The sequence below is a fragment of the Siphateles boraxobius genome, unplaced genomic scaffold (genome assembly GCF_051911475.1).
Source record: "Siphateles boraxobius isolate OS27281-9 unplaced genomic scaffold, OSU_SipBor_1 25, whole genome shotgun sequence".
Lineage (NCBI taxonomy): Eukaryota > Metazoa > Chordata > Actinopteri > Cypriniformes > Leuciscidae > Siphateles > Siphateles boraxobius.
In genome coordinates this window covers 4,842,501-4,865,153 of record NW_027508866.1, presented here as the reverse complement: position 1 = coordinate 4,865,153, position 22,653 = coordinate 4,842,501, and the positions used below count along the sequence as shown (strand labels likewise).

The 22,653-nt window shown below is 38.5% G+C and overlaps 1 protein-coding gene across 7 annotated transcripts in view; it reads left to right on the top strand.

Annotated features, from left to right (window-relative positions):
* adgrl2b.1 (adhesion G protein-coupled receptor L2b, tandem duplicate 1) overlaps nucleotides 1–22,653 on the top strand; it is a 122,908-nt gene that overhangs the window by 41,734 nt on the left and 58,521 nt on the right. For all 7 annotated transcript variants that reach the window (XM_077242122.1, XM_077242119.1, XM_077242123.1 and 4 more), the window contains 2 exons: nucleotides 220–329; nucleotides 5,912–6,712. In XM_077242122.1, coding sequence (XP_077098237.1) covers nucleotides 220–329; nucleotides 5,912–6,712 — 911 coding nt within the window. The remainder of the gene's footprint in view (nucleotides 1–219; nucleotides 330–5,911; nucleotides 6,713–22,653) is intronic.

The following is a 22,653-nucleotide window of genomic DNA, read 5'->3' as shown; positions in this document are numbered from 1 at the left end:
TGATTACCAGCAATATTTCTATATCAAACTAAACAGAATGACTGAAAACTGACTTAATTCAAAGCACTTAAATCAGAAGTAATCATGTTACGTCGTCTTTTAATCCGAATTTTATTTACTGATAGCATAATGTACCCTAGTAAACTAACAGTGAGCATGGTGAAGGTTTCTCTGGGAAGTTCGGTCCACTAATTCCTCTCATTAATGCTTGTTTCGCAGGTGTAACAATCGGACTCAGTGTGTTGTCGTCACAGGCTCGGATGTGTTCCCTGATCCATGTCCCGGGACGTACAAGTATCTTGAGGTCCAGTATGAATGTGTGCCATACAGTAAGTTATCTTCGTACAAATACTCTGAAATACTGCACGTGACACCAAATGATAATGACAAGTTTATCACGTTTATTTTCCTGTAAATTGTTTGCAAAGTAATGCTAGAACAGTAAAAGGCTGAAATGTGACGACATGGAATTTGGTGTGACATTTAAGAAGTTTCTGTAAAGATTTTTCCACTAAATCCACATGGGAATGTTTTGATGGTGAATTAGTAATAGCTCCCCACACATAATACAGTTCTTCAAGTAGCTGTACTTACTGTCAGGTCGAGTGCAGCGCTGTGTCGTATCCTAACATCATTGCTCTGTTTCAAATCACAGTGAGCTGTCTACATAGTGATTCCCAGCTCTCCTCTTTCATTGGCAGCAGCTCTATTAACAGTCACGACTGCATGATCACATGATCACCTAATAATCAGTACAGAAATACAAAGCACAAACCAATATTTGTTGAGATGCTGCATTTCTGTACTGTTGGGAACGCAGATGAATACACTATATGTAGTCTTTATAAATGGCGTTTTCCTAGATCTTGAATAACTTTTTGGTGTAGCACAACCTGGGATTGCCTTATTCGTGAAAGAAATATGCATTTGTGCCTTATATTTGGACCAAAATTTGGCATGTAATGAGTGCAACTATAGCTATGTTTCCATCCACCTATTTGTAAGCGCATTTTGGTATATTGCATAAAAAAACGCTGTATGCTAATGCAAAAATTCAAAAAAGGCTCATAAAAAAACGTGTCCTTGAGAAAACTTGAGATTAATTAATTTTTTTATCTGATAATATATGCACATAAACTACGATGGAGACATGTTTATCGAATAAATCCCTCGATGTGCAACAAAAACTCAAGGTGCAACAAAAAAAGGTGACTTTGCCTCGTCAGAGGCTGTGATTGGATAACTGGACTAACCAGTGGACCAATGGCATCGCAGCATCTCAAACGTTGGTTTGGTGTTTCTGAAACGCCGGAGTCAAAGTGTGTGATCAGAATGATTGGGTTTAATTCCCTCCAGAAGTGTCTCACACACACGAGTGTGTTCCCGAACACCAGCATCCGAAGGCAAGAGAACATGACAGCGTTTATTGGGTCTCATTCATGAAACATTCGTAAATATATGAGTAAATATGTGAGTGATTTGCGCGTAAAGAGACCTTCCCGAAAACTCTTCTCCTGATTCACAAATACTTCGTAAACGTCAGATGTGATAGTGAAATGTGTGTGTGTGTGTTAATGAATTCCAATCAGTCGTAAATGGGATGCGCGTGCACGTTCTTTCTCAATTACCATAAATCCCGCCCATTAAATCCGACTCACAACTATATGTGGGCATCATATTATGATGCCCATCATATTATTATATTATTTATCATATCATATTATTATATTATAACTTATTATCAGAAGTTCATTCAAAACGCCACATTTTATTTTCAAGCGTACATTATGGCGTATCTGGTCCTAAAAAAAGGAAGCTTGGCAGCATATTACAGACACAGTCAAAGTTTCGTCTGTTAATCGAACATTCCCAGAAGTGAGAAGAAAATGGTTCGACATTAAGCTTGAGAGCAAAAAACGAATTAGTTCACTTCGGAAAAATCGTATTAAAACTGGAGAAGGACCACCATCGCAGATGCTATTACTGGCTCTCATAATAAGAAAAACCGTATGTAATTACTATATATAATATTTTTTCAAAATGCTGTGTAAATATGTACCCGATTAAGGTGAATTAAAATGCAGCCTTATTAATGAGCAAAACGTTCGGGTGTTAAGCGCACTATTTACGCGTGGCTGGGAGCAGGTGGAGATTTCTTGCGTACCAACTAACATTTGGAAAATACGAACATTTTAATGAATCCGAAAATTTTCGCCAGAACCACTTTACACACGATTTACACAAAAATTCGTTCTGCTCGTGTTTCATTAATGAGACCCACTGTGTTTCGTCTGACGCTCGAGACACACTCGTTTATGATGGAGGGAAAACAGCCAGATTACTGAAACGTACAGTTTATTACTGATATTTTACACATATTTACCAGGAAGTCATGACTTTGTTCTCTTGAACACATGGGATGGAAACTATGCTTTATTCGCAAATGTTTTACGCCATATTCCAATTTCTGTGCATAAGATAAATTCACAGCTTTGGTTGGAAACAGCTGTGTATTTACACTAGGAAGCTCATTAGGATTTGGAACAGGGCCGATGTCTGGTTCAGCGTTTAGCTTCGTGCCATTGTTTCTCCATCAGTGGTTAAATGGAAACGTGTTTACTCTGTTTAATATCTTCAGCTCACCTTTTGGATTTCTAGTTCTCCGTCCAGTTCTGCAGCTGTTAGCCCTTAATGGGGAATAAAACTATTCTCTTCTCTGTCATCTCTTCCACAGATGCTTTGTTTCTTATGTTTGTCTCTCTATTGAAAGTCTTTAGGTTTTCAGACGGTTGTTTCAGGACAAAGAACTTGTCTTCTGAAAGTCATGGAAGTTACATCTTACTTTGTAGGTTTAAGGTTAAATTTAGTTCCCCACTTTGAAGGGCTTTATTTTACTTTTATTCATTAAGGATGCATTGAGTTGATCGAAAGTGACAGTAAATATATTTATAATGTAAAAACATAATAACAAAATCAATGCTGTTATTTGAACATTTCTATAAATCAAAGTATCCTGAACTGCTCAACTGTTTTCAACATTGATAATAATCATAAATGTTTCTTGAGCATCAAATCATCATATTATACTGATTTCTGAAGGATCATGTGACACTGAAGACTGGAGTAATTCAGCTTTGATCACAGGAATAAATTGCACTTTACTATATAATCACATAGAAAACAGATTTTTAAATTAATTTAAATAATACAACATTACCATGCAAATCAAATAAATGCAGTCTCGGTGAGCATGATACTTCTTTCAAAAGCATAAAAATGTTTACTGACCCCAAATGTTATTTCACTTTACTGGCCAAAGGTTGAATGAAACCTTTAAAACCCAGCAGACGACTGCTGGAAATCCAACCTCTTTCTTTCTCACAATTCTAGGACACTTTTTTTTGTAATTCATTTAAATTTTCCAAAAATTAATTTGAATTTATATTCAGATTGAATTATTATATGCTTATGTGTATTCATATACTGTATCTTGCATGCTACATTCTGACTTGCCTATAAATGTATTATTATTTGTCTTTGTGCCAATGTATGATTCATGCCAAAACATTAATGAAGTTTTTCAGTTATAATATCTAGTCATAGATAAACTTCTAATTTTACTTCTTTTTTTAATGTTTGAAAGAAAAGATTGTGTGTTTTTCTTCTCTTGATCTTTCAGTTTTTCTTTCTCCTGCTCTCTAATCACTCTAATAGCTTCTCTCGTTGTGTTTAGGTGTCCTCTGATAGCAACATGATTAATTACACCTTATTCTCAGTAACACAGGTGTAACACCAAAACCGTTTTTCCCCTGAACAGTTTTATTTCTGCATGTGCTGTATACATTTTCCCATTGGATGGTCTCTTCTTTGACGTAAATGTATTGGCCTGTATTGGGGGGGGGGGCTCTAATCTTTTCTCTCCCTTGACGCTCTTTCCATTCTCTTGTTTTTCCACGGCTCAAAATAGAAGTGGAGCAAAAAGGTAAATGACTGCTCTGGCTCTCAGTCCTCAGCTCCTTGTTTTGTGTTGTATGGTTTCGAACCCTCCACACTGCCCCCCCCCAACCCCCCCACCCCCACCCCATCGCCTACATGATATCAAGATGGACGATCTATCTAACCCAAGCCCAGAAAATGTTTGGTCGGAGGTTAAAATGCAATCAGCATTTACTGACATAGATATCCTGTTTGATCTAGATTCTATAGTATAATGTGTGTTTTTTAGACTATAAAATACTATCCCAGTTTAATGTGTGGAGCCAACTGTAGGTAAGCTTTAATTAGCCACGTTTCCATTACAGATTTGCGCAATATTTTCTAACTGTCGATAAAAATCTATTGCGAAATGACGGCGTTTCCATTAACCGATGTTATGTGGCTAAAATGTAATTTTTTCCTCTCGGAATAAGAAATTTAAAAAATCATGGCAATGGATGTTGGTAGGTTTACGTATATCCCAACAACTATACATTATTTTTAATGGAAGGAGACGTAGGCGTGTTATCTAAAAATGAATGGCAAGGAAAGCCCCAAATACGTGTGAGCGGCTCATATGAGGAGTTTCTGGGTGTTTCTCCCTCATATCTGATTCAAGCTCTTGATGTAAATTGTGGCATTTCTTTGTTGTTTCGAATCCAGTATTCCCGTGATTCTTTAGTCTTTTATGAGTTTAATAAAGACCTGTCTTGTCTTCTGTCCAAACATACAGCATTTTCTTTAAAGAATGATCGACTTACACCAGGTGACCTGTAAATGCGAAAAAACTGTTTCCATTGCAGCTTTTTGCGAAATAATCCTTTTTCATATTTCCTGAAAAACCACCTCATGCGAGCGTAAGGAGTTTTTGCGAAATCGACGTGTTTCCATTGGGAATGTATTATCAATTTTCAATTTCAATTTGTGCAATTTGAAGGTTAATGGAAATGTAGCTACTGTTGATTCCCTGCAAAGTGTAAACACTTCTGGGCCATCAAGACATCTCTCTCTGTGTTTGAGTGTCCCGACCAACCCAACATTGACTCAACCAGTGGTGAGATTGAGGTGGAACTGTTTTGTTGTTAGGACAGGGAAAACCAGTTTTGGAAACCTGTTTTTAAACACATTTTTGCCAGTCTAGTCAGTGCCAATGGAAGCACGATGCACAAGATAAGCTTTATGACATTCAATGTATAATGAACTCTGGCTTAATGTTATTAGGCTTTTTCCTACAATGGCACCTCTGGCCACATGATATTGCTGGGAGAGAGAGGCCAATTATCTGTAGCCATCTGCATGTGATATGCTGTTCACCACAGACTTTACATTTCTAACTGGTTCAACGCCCAGAGACGGGTGCGTTTGGCCTATTCGTTTCTCAGTGACGAGACACTTCCCGTTTGGCTGTCACTCTATCTGTCCTGAACAGCATTGTCATCCTGTCCCCTTGACCTTTGTGTCCTTTCCTCTCGCCTCTCATGTGTCGTCGGTTCTTTCCTCAGACATAATCCTCCATGTATGTGTGCTTACTTTCGAAGGTATGGCTTTTGCGACAAATACGACAATCCCGCCCCCATACTGTTGACGTAAAAGAATCGTGTCTATATTCCAGAATGAATTTTATCTGTCCATTAGCACTTTTTCTCTCATCTTTTTCATTTACAGGATTTTTTCCCCTTTTGTGTGCTCCTCTCAGTTAAACTTGTTTGCGATCAATCTCAAGAAGCAAGGCCACCTCAAACAGTTGCTCTCACTTAACCTCTCGTTTTCTTTCGACTATGCACACAACACCAGATATGACACTGCTAAAAATGATATTGTGGTACATTAGCCTTAGAAACCCTTGCACATACATTGGACCCAAAGAATGCATAGAAGATCATTGCTGGTTTTCATTTTCTAACTCTAGTTCTTGCCTCTTGACCTTTTCCCCCAGTTTTTATTTGCCCTGGGACTCTGAAAGCAGTAGGAGATCCGACCTTTGTGTTTGAGGCTGAACAGCAGTCTGGGGCTTGGTGTAAAGACCCTCTGCAGGCGGGGGACAAGATCTACTTCATGCCCTGGACGCCGTACCGCACCGACACTCTCATAGAGTACGCCTCGCTCGACGACTTGAGGAGTGGCCGACAGACGACTACCTACAAGCTCCCGCACCGCGTTGACGGGACTGGCTTTGTGGCCTACGATGGGGCCATCTTCTTCAACAAGGAGCGCACTCGAAATATCGTCAAGTTTGACTTGCGCACGCGGATAAAGAGCGGGGAGGCCATAGTCGCCAACGCCAACTACCACGACACCTCACCGTATCGCTGGGGCGGGAAAACGGACATCGACTTGGCGGTTGACGAACGGGGACTGTGGGTTATCTATGCCACCGAGCAGAATAACGGACGTATCGTTCTCAGCCAACTCAATCCCTATACTCTACGCTTTGAGGCCACATGGGACACCGTCTACGACAAACGCTCGGCCTCCAACGCCTTCATGGTGTGTGGCGTTCTGCACGTTGTTCGATCCACCTATGAGGAGAATGAAAGCGAGGCCAGTAAGAGCCAAATTGACTACGTGTACAACACCAAACTGGGGCAAGGGGAGTATATCAATATCCTCTTTCCTAACCAGTATCAGTACATCGCAGCTGTGGATTACAACCCAAGGGATAACCAGCTATACGTGTGGAATAATTTTTACATTCTGCGTTACGATCTGGAGTTTGGGCCCCCCGATCCAGGAGAAGGTAAGACACATTTTTGTCTCTGTTTGGTTTTGTGTAGCGGTTGAATTTGTGTCTGCAGACCATAGGCTTGCTATGGATGATTTACTTTCATTTTGAGTACTGTAGTGAGACGAGTGTGTGATGGAGGAGAGACCCCTGGAGAGAGTCTTCTAGACTAAAATTGCTCAAGTGCAGTGGATTATTTAATCATTGTCATGTGTGATAGTCACAGTGACTGCTTGTAAAGGCCAATTATCATAGTGAGGCAAGCAGGGCGTTCAATGACTTGACTCAAGTGGCTGATGAGACTTTGCAGGCCTATTACCTCACCTATAAACTTCTGGGAATTGAAGGGGGAAATTCACAATTGCCCTGTTTTGCAAAAGTGCGTCATATCAGAGAAGGCTAGTGATTGACCCTACTAAGTTGAAAATTGTTTTAACTTGTTCCCATAGAACATTGATTATTTTCAATTTTTATAAAATTCAATTTATATTTTTATAAATATATAGCTTGTGCATGAAAAGATGCTTTTATCCTTGACTAGATGTGTTGGAAGCGGGACTTTTATTTTGCCGGCTCTGGGTACGGCAGTGCCTGAGCTCACATCGCTTCTATTCTCCGTCTTCATTAGTTATGCTCTCTGTTTAACTGTTTTGTCTGATATGTTAATAGATAGAACTGTTAAACAAAGAACGAAAACTGTCTACGAAAAAGTATTATAGCATTTTATTTTATATTATTAGTAACAGAAAAAGGTAAACACTATTAATACATCAGCAAATATGCATATTTAAACAAATCTTTGAATATTTTATAAATATTTAATTTCAAAAACCTTGCAGACTTAGTCAAATCCAGCTGTCAGATATTCTGAAGTGTGTATTTGTAGCCTGCATAATCGGTCTGTTCGTGTGAACTGAATACGGACAGGAGAGTTCAGCTTCACTGGAGACACATGATCGACAAACTTTATGACTATATTCAGTTGCACACTATGTCATATTCATGTCATTAAAATATGATTCCCAGTGTGCACAAACCTTGCCCAGATTACTGCATTTTATTCATTTTAAAAATAAATAAATCTTTATTTGTGAAAAATACTGTAATATGATTACAGAGTCAAGAAGTCGGTCTTATTTAGAGATTTATTTTTGACAGGAAAATGCAAGATTATAATTTATATGTAGCGCATCTATTCTAAGTGGTATGTCAGACTCTTGCTCTCCCTCTCTTTGTGTGTGTGAGAGAAACGCTCTCAGCTAAGTGACGGTGAGTCCTTCACACTACAGTTTACGGTGCATCACATACGCTGCGCACCCATTTAGATGAATTGCAATAGTGTGCTTTAAAGACGGAGAGCAAAACTCTCAAGCACTCAGTGTGTTCAAGACGGTTGAAGACGAGAGAAAAATTACTTGTCAAACTTATACGTAGCCTCTAACTCGAACACTGGTGTGTGAAATCTTACAATTTTATCTAGCGTTAATTTTTTTTTGTGCATATGCGAGTGATTTACTCTCAATGTATAGGGTCGTTAAAGGATTAGTTTATTTCATAATTAAAAGTTCCTGATAATTTACTCACACCCACGTCATCCAAGATATTCATGTCTTTCTTTTTTCAGTGGAAAAGAATTAAAGGTTTTTTGAGGAAAACACACCAGGATTTTCTCCATATAGTGACTTCAATGGAGTCCAACGGGTCGAAGGTCCAAATGTGAGTTTCCGAGCAGATCCCAGCTGAGGAATAAGAGTCTTATCTAGACAAACCATCGGCCATTTTATATAAAAAACAAACATTTATATACTTTTTAACAACAAATGCTCGTCTTACACTAGCTGTGATGCGCCACACATTACGTAATCACGTTAAAAAGGTCATTGTAAATCTTATTTATCAAAGTTAGATTTTAAATCAAGTGATTCTTGTTCACTTTGGACCTGTCATGATCATGCATGCATTATAAAAAAACACAAATTCAGCCAGTTTTGACCAAATCAGGTGAATGATTCAACGACTCACTAACATTGACGTGATTTGCATTATTATTTTATACTGTTCCCTGAGGTTCATTCGTGCCTTCTCTGAGCTGCATTAAACGGTCTCTGTACAATTCCACTTCAAATCTAGCTTCTGATCACCTCTGCAGTGCAAAGATGGCTTTTATTAATACTGATTTATTTTCATTGCTTACAGCCCTAAAGTGTCTTATTCTAATTGAATCGGAATGTGAGAATTTACTTAAAAGATGGCCGATACATTTAATAAAGTTAAAAACACTCATTATATAAGTACAAAATGTCCCAGGAAATCATTTTAAGGGGTCAAAAATTGTTTCTTAATGTAAATGTTAATTTCTGCCACCACTGTGGTTATTAAACCAAAGCTTAAACCACAACATCTGCTCTGCTGATGAAAAATTATTAGAAAATCCTATTCACAGTAGCAGCTTTATACCAGTGAGCTTGTGTTGAACATACACAAAACACTTGTGTATTGCCTTCAAGCCTTTACTTAATTTAATGTAAGACATGTAGTTTTTCACCACATAATAGCTTAACATTGAGCAATTAGTTTTTATTTCAGCTCTCAGTATTGATTGAAACAAAATATTTGTCTTTGAAAAATGCAATGGTACATAGTGTCTCGAGCGAGAACGGAATAAAATGAGTCGCTTGCATCAATATTCACTGTGAATGTGCTAAAACCCCACAGCCAATACCTGCCGGAAAAGCATCTGTAGAGTTTGCACCATCCAGAACTGATGACGTGAGATGGCAGCGATTAAATCTCATTACCAGACTTTATGAGCTATGTATTACGCCTCAACTGTGAGTTGGGTAATTACACGGTAGCACAATTTCCAGCCTGTAAAAGAGTAGCAGGGACACTGATGTGCTCTTAAACCTCTGTAACAACACCCTGAAACGCTACTGCAAGTCGAGGAACTGTGTTAAACGGGTGCTGTTGTAATCCTCCTTTACAATTCTTGTAATTCCATTAGGATGCAGACCGACATAAAACGCATCTGATTTATAAGGGGAATTAGTGGTGTGCATTGAAAAGCGTGCCGTGGCTTATTTGAGTGCTTGTCAAACCTGCCAATATTGACTCTAGAATGAATAGATTTCTGTTTCTCTTCCATAGATAGATATATTGATAGAAAGATAAATAGATAGAAAGAAAGAAATTATCTCTTCATTTCACACAAATTAGTAAAATCATCTCTTAAAATGATCTATATCGGTGTTTCTATAGTTTTGCTATCGTGTTAAGGTGTCTTAAATGTGCATCTGTGTCTGTTCACACAAAATTTGTTGGGTTAAATGAAGAACAATTGGACCTTACTTAAACTAATTTGACATTAGGCTATACCTTTTAATCTTCTGTGTCTTTATATCATTATATCAATTTACTCAATCTGTGACTCATGTGTATTTATGATTCATTTGGAGGGGGAATATGGTGTTTTGGTTTGAATGTACCTCCAGCCTATGACTTTGTGTGTTTTACTACAATGTCCAAACACATTTTTGAAGCCAGCTTCCATTTTTAATGATATAATATTGATACGAAAGTGATTTAAGATAAATACAGGTGAAATAATCCAAATGCTCATTATGTTTTGGTTTTGAGTTTTGTTTTATATGTCTGCTGAAGATGCATTTGGTGGCACTAATGGGTTGGAAACAGTATTGAGGATTTATCACCCCAGCACCTGCTAGATTCCAGTTGGCATCCATTCCTGCAAAAATACCCATTTTCCCGCTGTTTTTTTGTTGTTGTCCCGTTCCAGCCTGCATAACCCAGCTTTACCTGTTAGTACCATGATCTACAAATTTAAGATAGTATGGAAGACCAATGGTTAATTTATTAATAGTAGAGTCCTAACTCAGTCAGTCAGAATATTTTAATTTTACCCAATAAAAAGGAGGTTATTAATTTTTACAGATGTTACTGTTTTTTTTTTTATTGCATGCCATCTCAAGCTACTTTCAAATGTGCATTTCCAAGAGATAAAACATAATATTATTCGTTTTTTTTTTTTGGTGCTACCAAATCAGGTGCTGGTGCCTCCATCTGTAAAACTCTCAAATGTTAGTCTGGAGCCCTGTTACATTGTAATTTGATACTAAATTTGCGCATCGCTTTAATAACTGTAAGCATAGGCCCAAAAAAATACTCATAGCTCAAAGCATTATAGAGAAAAGAGAGCGAGTCAAAAGGAACCAAATTAATTTTCTCATTGATGGCTCTTTCTTCAAGGTGAAGCTACTATGAACCAGTAATAAAATACATACCTAGCCTAAATCCTGACACTTCTCATTTTGACACTTTAAAGCCATTGTCAGGGATGCTCAGTGATTATTTAGTCTTTGTTCAACAAGGTAAAAAGACATATCAGAGGAAGCAATTATTGATAGGAATTTTCAGAGGGAATGCAAGGCATGAAGGAAAACATTTAAAGAGGACCCATTCTGCTTTTTTCCTTGTTCATCTTTCTTTTTAGCGTGTAATGTTGCCGTTTAATCATGGAAAAGCTCTGCAAAGGTCCAAAGTCCCTCCAGCAGGAGTTCTTCTCTATATCAGCGTCAGTGTTTCTGAACTCCTGAAACGCCTCCATTGTAGTCTTGAGTTTCTCCCGGGAACGAACACGTCACAATATTCCTCATTATAATAATTCATACTCAGAATAAAGGGGCGGGGCCTGGTTGAGTTAGTTAGTAGTGTGTTAAACTGGCGGTTATGGGAAGGGGCGGGACATTTACCAAACACACTCGAAGCGCTCGACCAATCACAACAAACTGATCCAGCCGACCAATCAGAGCACAGTGTGCTTTTCAGAAGGAGGGGCTTCGTAGAGACAGGAAGTAAACAGAGCGTTACTGACAGACTGGGAAGAGATGAGCGGAAACAATGGAGAATATGGGAGCATGAAAAGCTATTGTAGTAGAGCCCAAAACCCCCCAAAAAATCAAGACTTTGAAAAAGGGCACAATAGGTCATTGCTAATGTTCTTTAGAACTGCAATTTGTCCGAGTGTAAAAGATTTACAATTAATAATAGGCACGAAGAACCATCCATACCATTGAATTGGCAGTTATATTATTCATAGTCATAAAATATAATTATCTAGCCCATTTTGGTGCATGTCACTCCAGCTTCTGAGCCAATAAGAGACTAAAATGTGGCTTTGCATGGCCGGCGTCCTCTGAGAGTCCCTCACAAGAGTGCCTCTGTGTGTTTTGAGTTGCAACAACACACATTTCGTGTTGAATCGAGGCATTCGCACGCAGCGAACAGAACTGAGAAAAGCAAGCAGGAAAAAAGGGAGTATTGTTCTGTTTTTTTTCTTCGCCTCCTCACTGTTTGCCTCGGTTTTTCATTCTCCTGCTTTCACATACGGAGTGTTTTCCCAGAGGCAGTGTCAGTTCTGAAGTTAATAAGCCACATTTCCACTGTCTTTGGTCTTTAGCACACATACTTAAGAGTTTCTAAACAGAGTCTCTGACTCGGGCACCAATCCGTCTGGTTATTATGTGCCTGTGGCTATTCACAGGAACACACCAGTCAAACCTGGAAATGCTGTTGTTTGGTAATGGAGCGTTTGACACCTGTTAGACTCTGCGTCTGTGGTGATTAGTAGAAATGGAAAGCCCATGTGGGGTCTAAGACTTTAAACCTTTAAAGATTCAGCAAAACAGGTGTTTCTCTTTACACGTCCACTGAAAATGGCTTTAGGAAGCACTGCATGCTTCAGTTGTTGTAGTTTGTTTGGTTTGTATTGCACTTCTTACAATACACTTTGTTTTTAGGCAGTTTCAAAGAAAATCATGATATATAGGTGAAACTCAAAAAATTAGAATATCACGCAAAACTTCATGTATTTCAGTAATTCAGATTAAAAGGTGAAACTAATATATTTAGTATAACTAGGCATAAGAAAAAAAATTGTTTGGTTCCGGTTTCCGACCGACCCTGTCAATTTATGTGCGACCCAAATTTATTTTATGAGCTTGGGGAAGAAATAATACAAATTAAATAAATACACAAATAAAAAACTTTGAGGCGAACTATAATTTGTTTTTTCCTGAATTACCGCTGGGTGGGAATTGTGCTAAAATACGTTGCCTTATCTTCTCTGAAAAGCGTTCCACACATTCAGCTGACATATATATAACACACTTTAAATAAACGAAAAAACTATCCAGTGATGAAATGTTTTCTATGACACAAATCTTGTGGGATGTCCTAACCGCCGGGATAATCACACAACGCGCACACGTCCGATAATGACACGTCCAATTCGCAAACTAATGACTCATTTGAACCGATTCGTTTTAATGAATGGTTAAAACAACTGATCTTTCCAACACTGAACTCACGAGACGTCTGACGTCCCGTTTGCCCCCGCGCACACATTTAAAATCAGCGTGTGTGTGTGTGTAACATGCTGGGACACACAAGGTGGTAGAGTACATGTACAGGTAGGCTATGTTATGAAAAAATAGAGTAGCTTTTCCATCGCTACTGTAAATAAAAATTAAAAAAATAATAATTAATATTTCCTTCCTATCCCTTGCTGCAACTAAAAAATAAAATAAAAAGTCACTACCGATCCATGACCTCAACTGACAACCAACCGGAACCACATTTTTTTTATTTTATGCCCTATATACATGATTATACTTTTCAGAGGGCTGACATTTCTGTATTTAAAATCTTTTTTTTATTGTTTTCATGTAATATTTTATTTTTTGAGATTTTGAATGTGGGGTTTTCATAAACTGTAAACCATAATCCTCAAAATTATAACTTTTGCATGATATTCTAATTTTTTGAGTTTCACCTGTGAATAATGCCTTAAGTCCACAATTATCAGTTTTTCATATTCTAGCCTACATATGGTGATGACAAACAATCAAGAAGTTGAGATTTGTTATAGCATGAATTTCTTTGATTATTGGAGTGAAATTTGCTTTGTAATTGTTTGTATTTCTGAGTGATAAAAATCCTCCCCCCCCTATAGTACATGATACAAAATTTCTTTAAAGCTTCAAACAGGTTTGATGTTGTTTAGAACACAATCAGGACAAATCAAAGTTCATATCTTGAACCGCTTGCCAAAGTTTTCACTTTCTGGCTGGCCAACACCTTTGTACTACCATTGGTCCGTGGAGATGATGTAATAGGTGGGCGTGGCTCCGCCTTTTTTGAAAATCCTCTCCGGTTCATTTCTTCTGTTCAGTCCGTCGAGGTCAGACCAAACGTCTGCGAATAAAAACATGAACACACTGTAGAGCTTCTTTATAGTAGAACATCTAGTTGTAATTAAAAGTGACACTGCCACTGTTTATCATGTTTAATACTGTAGCAAAAAATAACTTGGCCTTGAATATATTGAGGTCTTTAGTCCTGTAATTTGTAATTGTCACTTTGTCGACTGTTATTCATAAGTCGACAGCATTGCTGAGTATTTTCTCCTTAAAACTGCAGTGAACCAAAGACAGTCTCAAAAACACGGTTTGAAATCGCTGGTGTTTCTGACGTCACAAACTACCTTGTAACCAATCAGATCAACGTGTGATCGTGAATAACTTATGTAACAGTCACTTTGGGCAAGCCAAAAGTGACTGAGGCAAGGAATAATAACTACATTTGATGTTGGGTAATGGAGAAAAAAAAACAAAAAACAGGCAACACCAGTTCTCTCCTGGATAAACAGTCAAAATATAATGGCGGTAATTAATACCACATTTATTGAACTATAAGATTAAAATGGGTAAATGTCTTTGAGGTCCATTCAGGATTAAAAGGTGAAGCCAAGGCAGATGTGCTAGTGTCTATTGAGAAGCAGTGTGGGTCATTCTCTACTGTAGAAAGCTGATGGGATGCAGATGTCACGAGATGCACACAAAAAGGGTAAGATCCATGTGCAGTTTAATGGGATAATCCGTAATCATAAACCAGCCAGGCAAAGGCTCAAAAGCCATACAAAGACAGTCCAAAAACAAGAAACAAAACAGGAATGGAAATCAGAAGTGCAATCTGACATCAAACAAGGACTCTATGACTATAACTGAAATAGACAGGGTATAAGTAGACAGATACAAACAATGTGAGTGGAAACAGCTGAGTGCAAGGATCAGGGATGATTTCAGACAAGGGATTATGGGAAATGCAGTTCAAGATGTGGTGGTGACGGTAAGGGGAAGAGACCTCTAGGGGACACCCAGGGTACACAAACCAGACATGTGACAGCAGATGTTGATGCACTGAATGTCCCTCGCCGGTTGCTTGCCACTGGCCGTGATCTGTAGTTTTTAAACATCAGTATTGCTATTGCTCATATTTAGGATTAGGGATTTGAACCAAGCACCTTTTGGGTTACTGTGTTTTTTAAAACTCCGCCTGTAGTCGGTAATTTTATCCCTTAAAAATCATCTTTGATCACGAAAATGACATATTTAAAAAAATTTTCCTTTGAAAAATAGTCTTTATGCCTTAAAATATCTTGAAATGTAACTCTACACCCTTGCTTCATTTAGTATGCGCGGTTCTATGAATATGCGAATGAGCCCCGCCTCCACTCACTCACTCACTCAGAGATCCACTCGTTGACGATCACACGTTGATCTGATTGGTTACAAGGTGGTTTGTGACGTCAGAAACACCAGCGATTTCAAAGCGTGTTTTTGAGACTGTCTTTGGTTCACTGCAGTTTTAAGCAGAAAATACTCAGCAATGGTGTCGACTTATGAATTTACACATGGTTTGTCTTAAAGCATATTTAAAACACCACTGAGACATATAAACAACATTAAAACCTTGATTTTCACCACAGGGGGACTTTAACTAACTGAAAAACAGTATTCAGTTTTATAACACATGGAAAGAGACTGGACGCATAATTTATGATTTAATAGTTTCTTAACTATTCCTATTCCTTTGATTGTTTGTTCCAATATGGACTAGACCCCCATACTCAGGTTTGAAGTGTCTTTTCCCCTCAGATGACCTGATAGAGCCCTCATCTGTCTCAGTCTCACATTACTGCTAGAGATGTCAGGGAAGTTGACTCTCAGTCAACAATGGAAACAGATATTCAGTCATTTAATCAATAGTAGAGCTGAAACCCTGCTGATGGATTTCCCCTTGGGGATTTTTAGGAGCTGCATAGACTATAAAATGGCAGTCTAAGAGAGACATTTGAAGAAACCGTGTAAGGCCGAAATGTGTCCTAAATGGGACAAAAAAACTAATTAATTCAAAGCTGTGTTTATTTACACCTATGTGCATGTTGATACAATTGCCAACAGTAAAATCAATTCTTCATTATTATCGTTTGTCAACTTATTTTTTGTTCCATTTTGATGCCTCACTATTGTGTTAGACCTTCCCCTGGTTTCACAGACAAGGCTTAAAGGGTTAGGTCAGCCAAAAATTTTAATTAGCCCATCATTTACTCACCTTCAAGCCATCCTAGGTGTATATGACATTCTTCTTTCAGCCAAATACAATCGGAGTTATATTATAAAATGTCCTGGCTCTTAAATTTTGAAGCCCAAATAAGTGCATTCCTTCATCATAAAAGCAATGCGCACGGCTCCAGGGGTTTAATAAAGGCCTTCTGAAGTGAAGTCACGCGTTTGTGTAAGATAAATATCCATATTTATATTATATTTATAATATAATATATATACTACAGGCTAATCACTGGCTTCCGGTAATGGCCGTACGAGCATCTAGTTCTGGCTGAAGAGTTATACCTGACCCCAGTGAAAAAAAGCATGCCAAAATGTATTTAAAATACATTTATTTCGTAATAAGTATAGTAAAAATGCATTAACATATTAGTTGGACCTCAGCACTATTTCTGGATAACTAAAGCCGGGTCAGAGGTCACTCGTCATGAGTCAGGTCAGAGGTCACTCTTCCGCCGGAACTAGACTCGCCTACGGCCATTACCGGAAGACGGTGATTATAGTTAATAAAGCTATAATATAGATGAAAACGCATGGCTTCATTTATGAAGGCCTTTATTAACACCCTGGAGTCGTATGGATTTGGCTACTTTATGATGGATGGATGCACTTTTTTGGGCTTCAAAATCTCAGGTACTATTCACTGCCATTATAAAGCTGGGAAGAGCCAGGACATTATTTAATATAACTCTGATTGTGTTGAATGAAGAAAGGTATATACACCTAGGCTGACTTGAGGGTGAGTAAATCATGGGATCATTTTCATTTTTGGGTGAATATCGCTTTAAGTCTAGTCCCAGACTAAAATGCATGTTTGAGCTGTTTAAAAATATGTCTGTGCCATTGTTTTGTCTCAAGATGCACACCAGTATTTTTTTTTCTAAGGCATGGTTATAAAAGCTACTTAAATGCCCTAATTGAACAAAGGCCTAATCTTAGGCTTAATCTTAAAAGGCTTAATCTAAACCCTGTTTGTGAACCAGGCCCTTGAGATAGAAATCGTGGAAGCACCAAGAATTGGCGTTTAGTATAATGTGTTGCTCCCAGACTGCACAAACACATGCTGATCCTACGTTATGTTGTTGTGACGCAGCCAGCGGGAAATAAACCCTCCCCCAAATGACCGCCACCAGAAACTTTGGCAAATCCTGCTTGATGCCTGAATAAAAAGAGAAAAAGAAAATTGACACTGTTTTGCCAGTTTTTTCCCTCTGTTTTAGTCTGTAAAGGCTCTATAGCAGTAATATGCACAAGGCAATGTCAATGATGTGACAGATTTGTTTAGCATTCTTACCACTTTTCCTCTTGAAATCCCAATTCCTCAGCAGACCATTCAGGATTGCTCTTACTCTGGGTGTTATTGTTAATCGTTGAGTGGTCTTGTCTTCGATAGGCTACGTGTCCTTGCGTTCTGCAGAGGATGATTTCAGTGACACTGACTGAAATGACAGCTAATTGAGGCTACTTTTCCTGAAAGCTCTGATGGGCAATGCGCTGCGATTCCTCCGGTGAAATTGCCTGGCATAATAAAAAGAAAATTGTAGAGGCACGAGCCAGGAGATGTCAAACTGAAGCAACGAAGCAGACTCCAGCCATTGACAAGCAGTTTACCTCTATTTATTTTCTCTCACTCGCTCTTTGTTTTCCATTTCACCAAAAAACATTTAAGTGGACACAAAGTGAACGCAGTTGTCACTAGGTTCAAGAATTGTACTAGCATAGTTCAGTGGCATTTTTCTTTCCATCTTACCTCTGTGTGATGCCTGTTAAAGTAGTGTTTACAAGCTTTGTGTTCTGGGTCAAAGCCTATCACAAACAGCTGAGAAGGTCAGTACTAACTAATATATAGAAGGTGTCATTCACACGAAAACTAAACACCATCATGGTAACATACATGACATAAAAAATTAAATAAACATTAATTTAACAACATTAGATGTAACATACAACATAAATGTACATAACTGGTTGGAAAAACTAAGAAAATACATCAAATGTGAAATGTCACGCAGAGAATTCAGGGAACGTCAATTTAAAGTCCCCATGAATTCAAAATTGACCATACTTACTTTGTTTGCCTAAATTTATCGTTTTGTGGTGAACAATTCATCCATGCAAGTCAATCCACACAAAGAAATTTTTTGGCTTCGTAATCTTTAATCAAAATCAGAATTTTCCCCTCCCCTCTGCATTGGAGGACCGTCCCTGATGACGTAGGTTTGGCGGTTTGGGTGTCTGCTTAACATCCGTAACCACGCCCCTCCAACTGACAGTAGACAGGCTGCCTGTGTGTTTGAATGAAACGCCTACTTTTCTAGATCCAATCAGCAGCTAGTTGGAAAAAAAGCCACGCCCACTATTTTGCCTCATTTAGTATTCCGTTTCTCTCGGAAATACGTCACAACGCTGGAAAAAAGTTGTTTGCAACTTCCGGTTCACGGGGACTTTAAGTTTTTTCTCGGACTTGTTCTTTTTCACTTCCAAAAACTGTAAATTTAACGTTGCACATTAAATGTACGTTTCGATCTATCACAGTTATTCACTGTATATAGTTCGGAAACTTCCTTTTAACCAATTAACTCTTCTTCACCGTAGCATTTTTTTCACCGTTAAAATCAGGATAATTTGTTTTCTCATAGTGTTGTTTCAAAAGAATGTTGGGACCTTAACAACATGTATTTCTATTCTAATATCAGAATTATCCGAAACAATTTCTACCTCTGATTCCAAGAAAACCCCATCACCTTTTTTTCCCGGTCCGGAGGTGTTCAGGTGTGAGAAAAGCTGACGGGATCAGTTTGACGAACGATAAACCCTTCAGATAAAGCAAGCTTTCTGTCCTAATGCCTGCTGCTGTCTATGATGTCATTTATAATCATTAAAAATCAACTGTGGCGGGTAACGCTGTCAAATATTTACTCACTTTGCTGTGGAAGTTCGTGTCAGCCAAATCTGTGGCAGAATCTGCTCATATCTGGCTTACTTGAACACACACGTCAGTTAGTCACTACGCAACACATAACCGCACACTTATTCATTTGCGTTGAAGCAATAGCGAAGATTAAAAAGCATTTGGTTAACAGAAAAGACATTATTTTCCAACATCCTGTATTTTTTTATGTTCTTTGTACTGTATTGATCTGTCCACCTAAAATAAATTTTTGGTAATGAGGATGAAAGAGGAAGGGAGGAGATGCTGGATGACAGGATTTTGTTTGAATAAGAAATTAATGTACAAAATACGTCACAGTTTATATATATATATATATGATTTGATTTATTTATTTATTTTTGGCTAGTAGAAGTTCTGAATGGCCGGTAACTTAAAAATTTAGAAGCCAAATTGGCCAGTGAGTGAAAAAGTTAATTTCAAACCCTGGTGACTGGTATTGGTATCAGCTACTGGAATTGGTATCAGCTACTGGTATTGGTATCAGCTACTGGTATTGGTATCAGCTACTGGTATTGGTATCAGCTACTGGTATTGGTATCAGCTACTGGTATTGGTATCAGCTACTGGTATTATATAAGTCAGTGGTTACAGAAACACACACTGGGCTGGCGCCCAATCCACCTATCTGGAACCATTCTGGATTCGTTTCTGCCCCTAATAAAATCAATTCATTGTGATCCAGATCTTCCCTTAACAGCCCAGTGTGCAGAAATACCCAGTGGCGAGGACTTACGACTGCTACAACACAGTGTGTCCTGCTTGAGGAGAAATGAGACAATATTGGCCATCTTTGAAGTAGCAGACAGCTTAATTAAACCGGTTCACTGTCAATTAATTAGTTTAATGTGGTGACCGTTCTCTCACAATCATCTACTGAAGGGCTGAATCACAGTGCACATAATATCCCCTCTGGACAGCCCTGGTCGCTGATATCTCTGCGCCCAAGTAGCAGTGCTTCGCCTGTGCTTCCCCCCATATAGTCCCAAGTCAATCTCTGCCTAGGAAATCGCCTAGTCTTAATCTGCATTGCTATTTGTACTCGTTGTGAATGCCCAAGCCACAAGAAGTCATTAGGTTTTTTTTTTGGATCACTTTTACTCACGACATGCTAGCTGGTAACAAAGGATTCCATTCATTATGCTAAGCTAAGCTAGCGGCGGCTCTGCCAAACTAAAACTAAACATGCACTGAGACAAAAATGCATTTGCCCACCTAACTTAATGTAGGGGAGACGGTGAATAAGTCCTATTTCAAAAAACGGTGGAGTGTTCATATAATACAATTTAGGGACATTGTGTAGGAATTTCTCCCATCTAGCGGTGAAATTGTATTTTGCATTCAAACGAATTGTTCTTCCGCGCCTCACTTTTTCAAATGCGTGTTGCATCTACGGTAGCTGTTATGTACCAAAAAGCTATGACAGGATGTCTTCTAATAGCACTTCGTGGAGTTTTCCTTCGGGTTAACGGGTTTGTTATTTCATTAAAAAAATGCAACTTGAAACAGCAAACAAACTAATGTTACAGTATGAATAATAACAGTGCAATGCAGCCTTTTAAACTTGCTGGGGCCGTGAAACGTCTCTGCTCTGCTCCTCCGTGTCTGCTGCTTTCAGTCACGTGACGCTGGCTCTGAACGAAAAAGCATTGTGGAAACGCGTTGGTCTAGTACTTTTTGACCCTCTCTGCTATTATAGTTTTTCAAGATGGCGGAACGACATGGAAGCCTCCGTGGACCTTCCCGTCACATGTATATAAAGATAATAAATTCTTCGTTTACGAGGATAAGTCGGATCATTGGCAGAGGTATTTGTACACCATTGAGGACATATTAATGCATAAAAATATTGATTTTAGATAATAAAATACCTAAAAAACCACACATTGTGCCTTTAAGTTAATTAAGTTTTCTCGTGGCACCCAGTTGAGAACCACTGCTGTAACTAGTAAAGAGAAGAGATGATCGAGTTCAACTGAGACGCTACAGCGATCCGTCACATTGTAGAGACACAAAACAACATTTATGGTTAGAATTCCGCAATGAAATCTATAGAATTTTAAAGTTGAGACTTTGCTTCATATTAAAATAATAAAGCACAAAGATTATTACGATTATTGGATGTCAGGCGCGCTATAAATGTTGAGTGACGTTTTGTTCACACATCAACAGAAAACGGCACAGAGTAAAAGATTTTAGATTCAAGAAACCATATCACTACAGATTAATATCGAGAAAACAATATTGTCAGTGCAGAGCTAGTGTTCACACAGCTGACATGTCTCACTGTTGTAGCTTATACACATTGTGTCATAAAATGGACGATGAACATGTTTAATAAACGTCAGTGCATCCACACTTCTAAATGCTCGACGCGACATCATTGGTGCTGTTTGTAGTGCAGAATATATTTGATACAGGACACTTGCTGAGAGACAAGTGAATGCTTTCAAATGCTTGTGTGTGTGTGTGTGTGTGTGTGTGTGTTTGAAGAGTGTCCAACGATGTGTGAGAATAGATGATCAGTGTGATGAGGCCTGAGGCCTGACGACGATGACATCAATAATAATCAAATCACCATCATGCTGAGAAAAACTGTCTGGAAAACTTTAACTTCTACCTTTTAGAGATTCTCAAAGTAGATTCTTTCTTCTCATTGGTTTTGAAACTATTGTGTTAGTTGAAAATTACTTGAAAGAGTACTTTATTACTTTTTTATTAAAATTACTTTTATTTATTTAAAGGGTAACTAAACCCTAAACCAACTTTTTTTAGTTAATGATCTGTAAGACGGGGGCTTTGTTATTGCTGTTCATTGATTCAAGTAATTATTTTTGACATTTGGGTTTAAAATGTTTTAATTATACAATATATGGTGTAAAAGCGTCTGAGTGCTGCCCTCTTCAGGTTGAACGGTGGCTACTGCAGTTGAATTTTCCTATTGGATGTTGCGGTGGTTCGTGACGTAAGCAACCACCAGTTAACCACACCCTTGAAAAGAAACACCTAAAGAAAGAGGCGTCTCAGGTGCACGCCCCCCTCCGCTGGGCTCTGCCCACTTTTCCAGCATTTTTCAAATATTGCCAGTGGGTGGAGTAATAGTAAAAGTAGTATAAGGGTTAAAGGTGCCATGTGTCAGAATTGAGTTAAAAATATACAAAAAATGAGTTACACGGATCAAAAGAATGAGAAGAAATAAGGGCGATGATGTCATTAAAAGAATGAAAAGTTATGGTGTTGCAGAGATATCAACCTGCATTAGCATGCTAAATTACTAGCCCCGGCCCGACAGATGTCATAATACCAGTTTCGGCCATGGGAGGCGGTATGCGGGCAACACCAGCCAAACTGCAATACACGAATAAGTGGCACGGCTTGTGGGCGTACTTGAACCTGAAGTCAGTCGTGTGGAAAGTACACCCCACTACTACAGTTCAGTTCAGGGAAGAGAGCGGAAGAATGGCTGAAGCCCTTGGCAAGAGACCCTTACCACCACCACCACCCGCTGCAGGGGATAAACC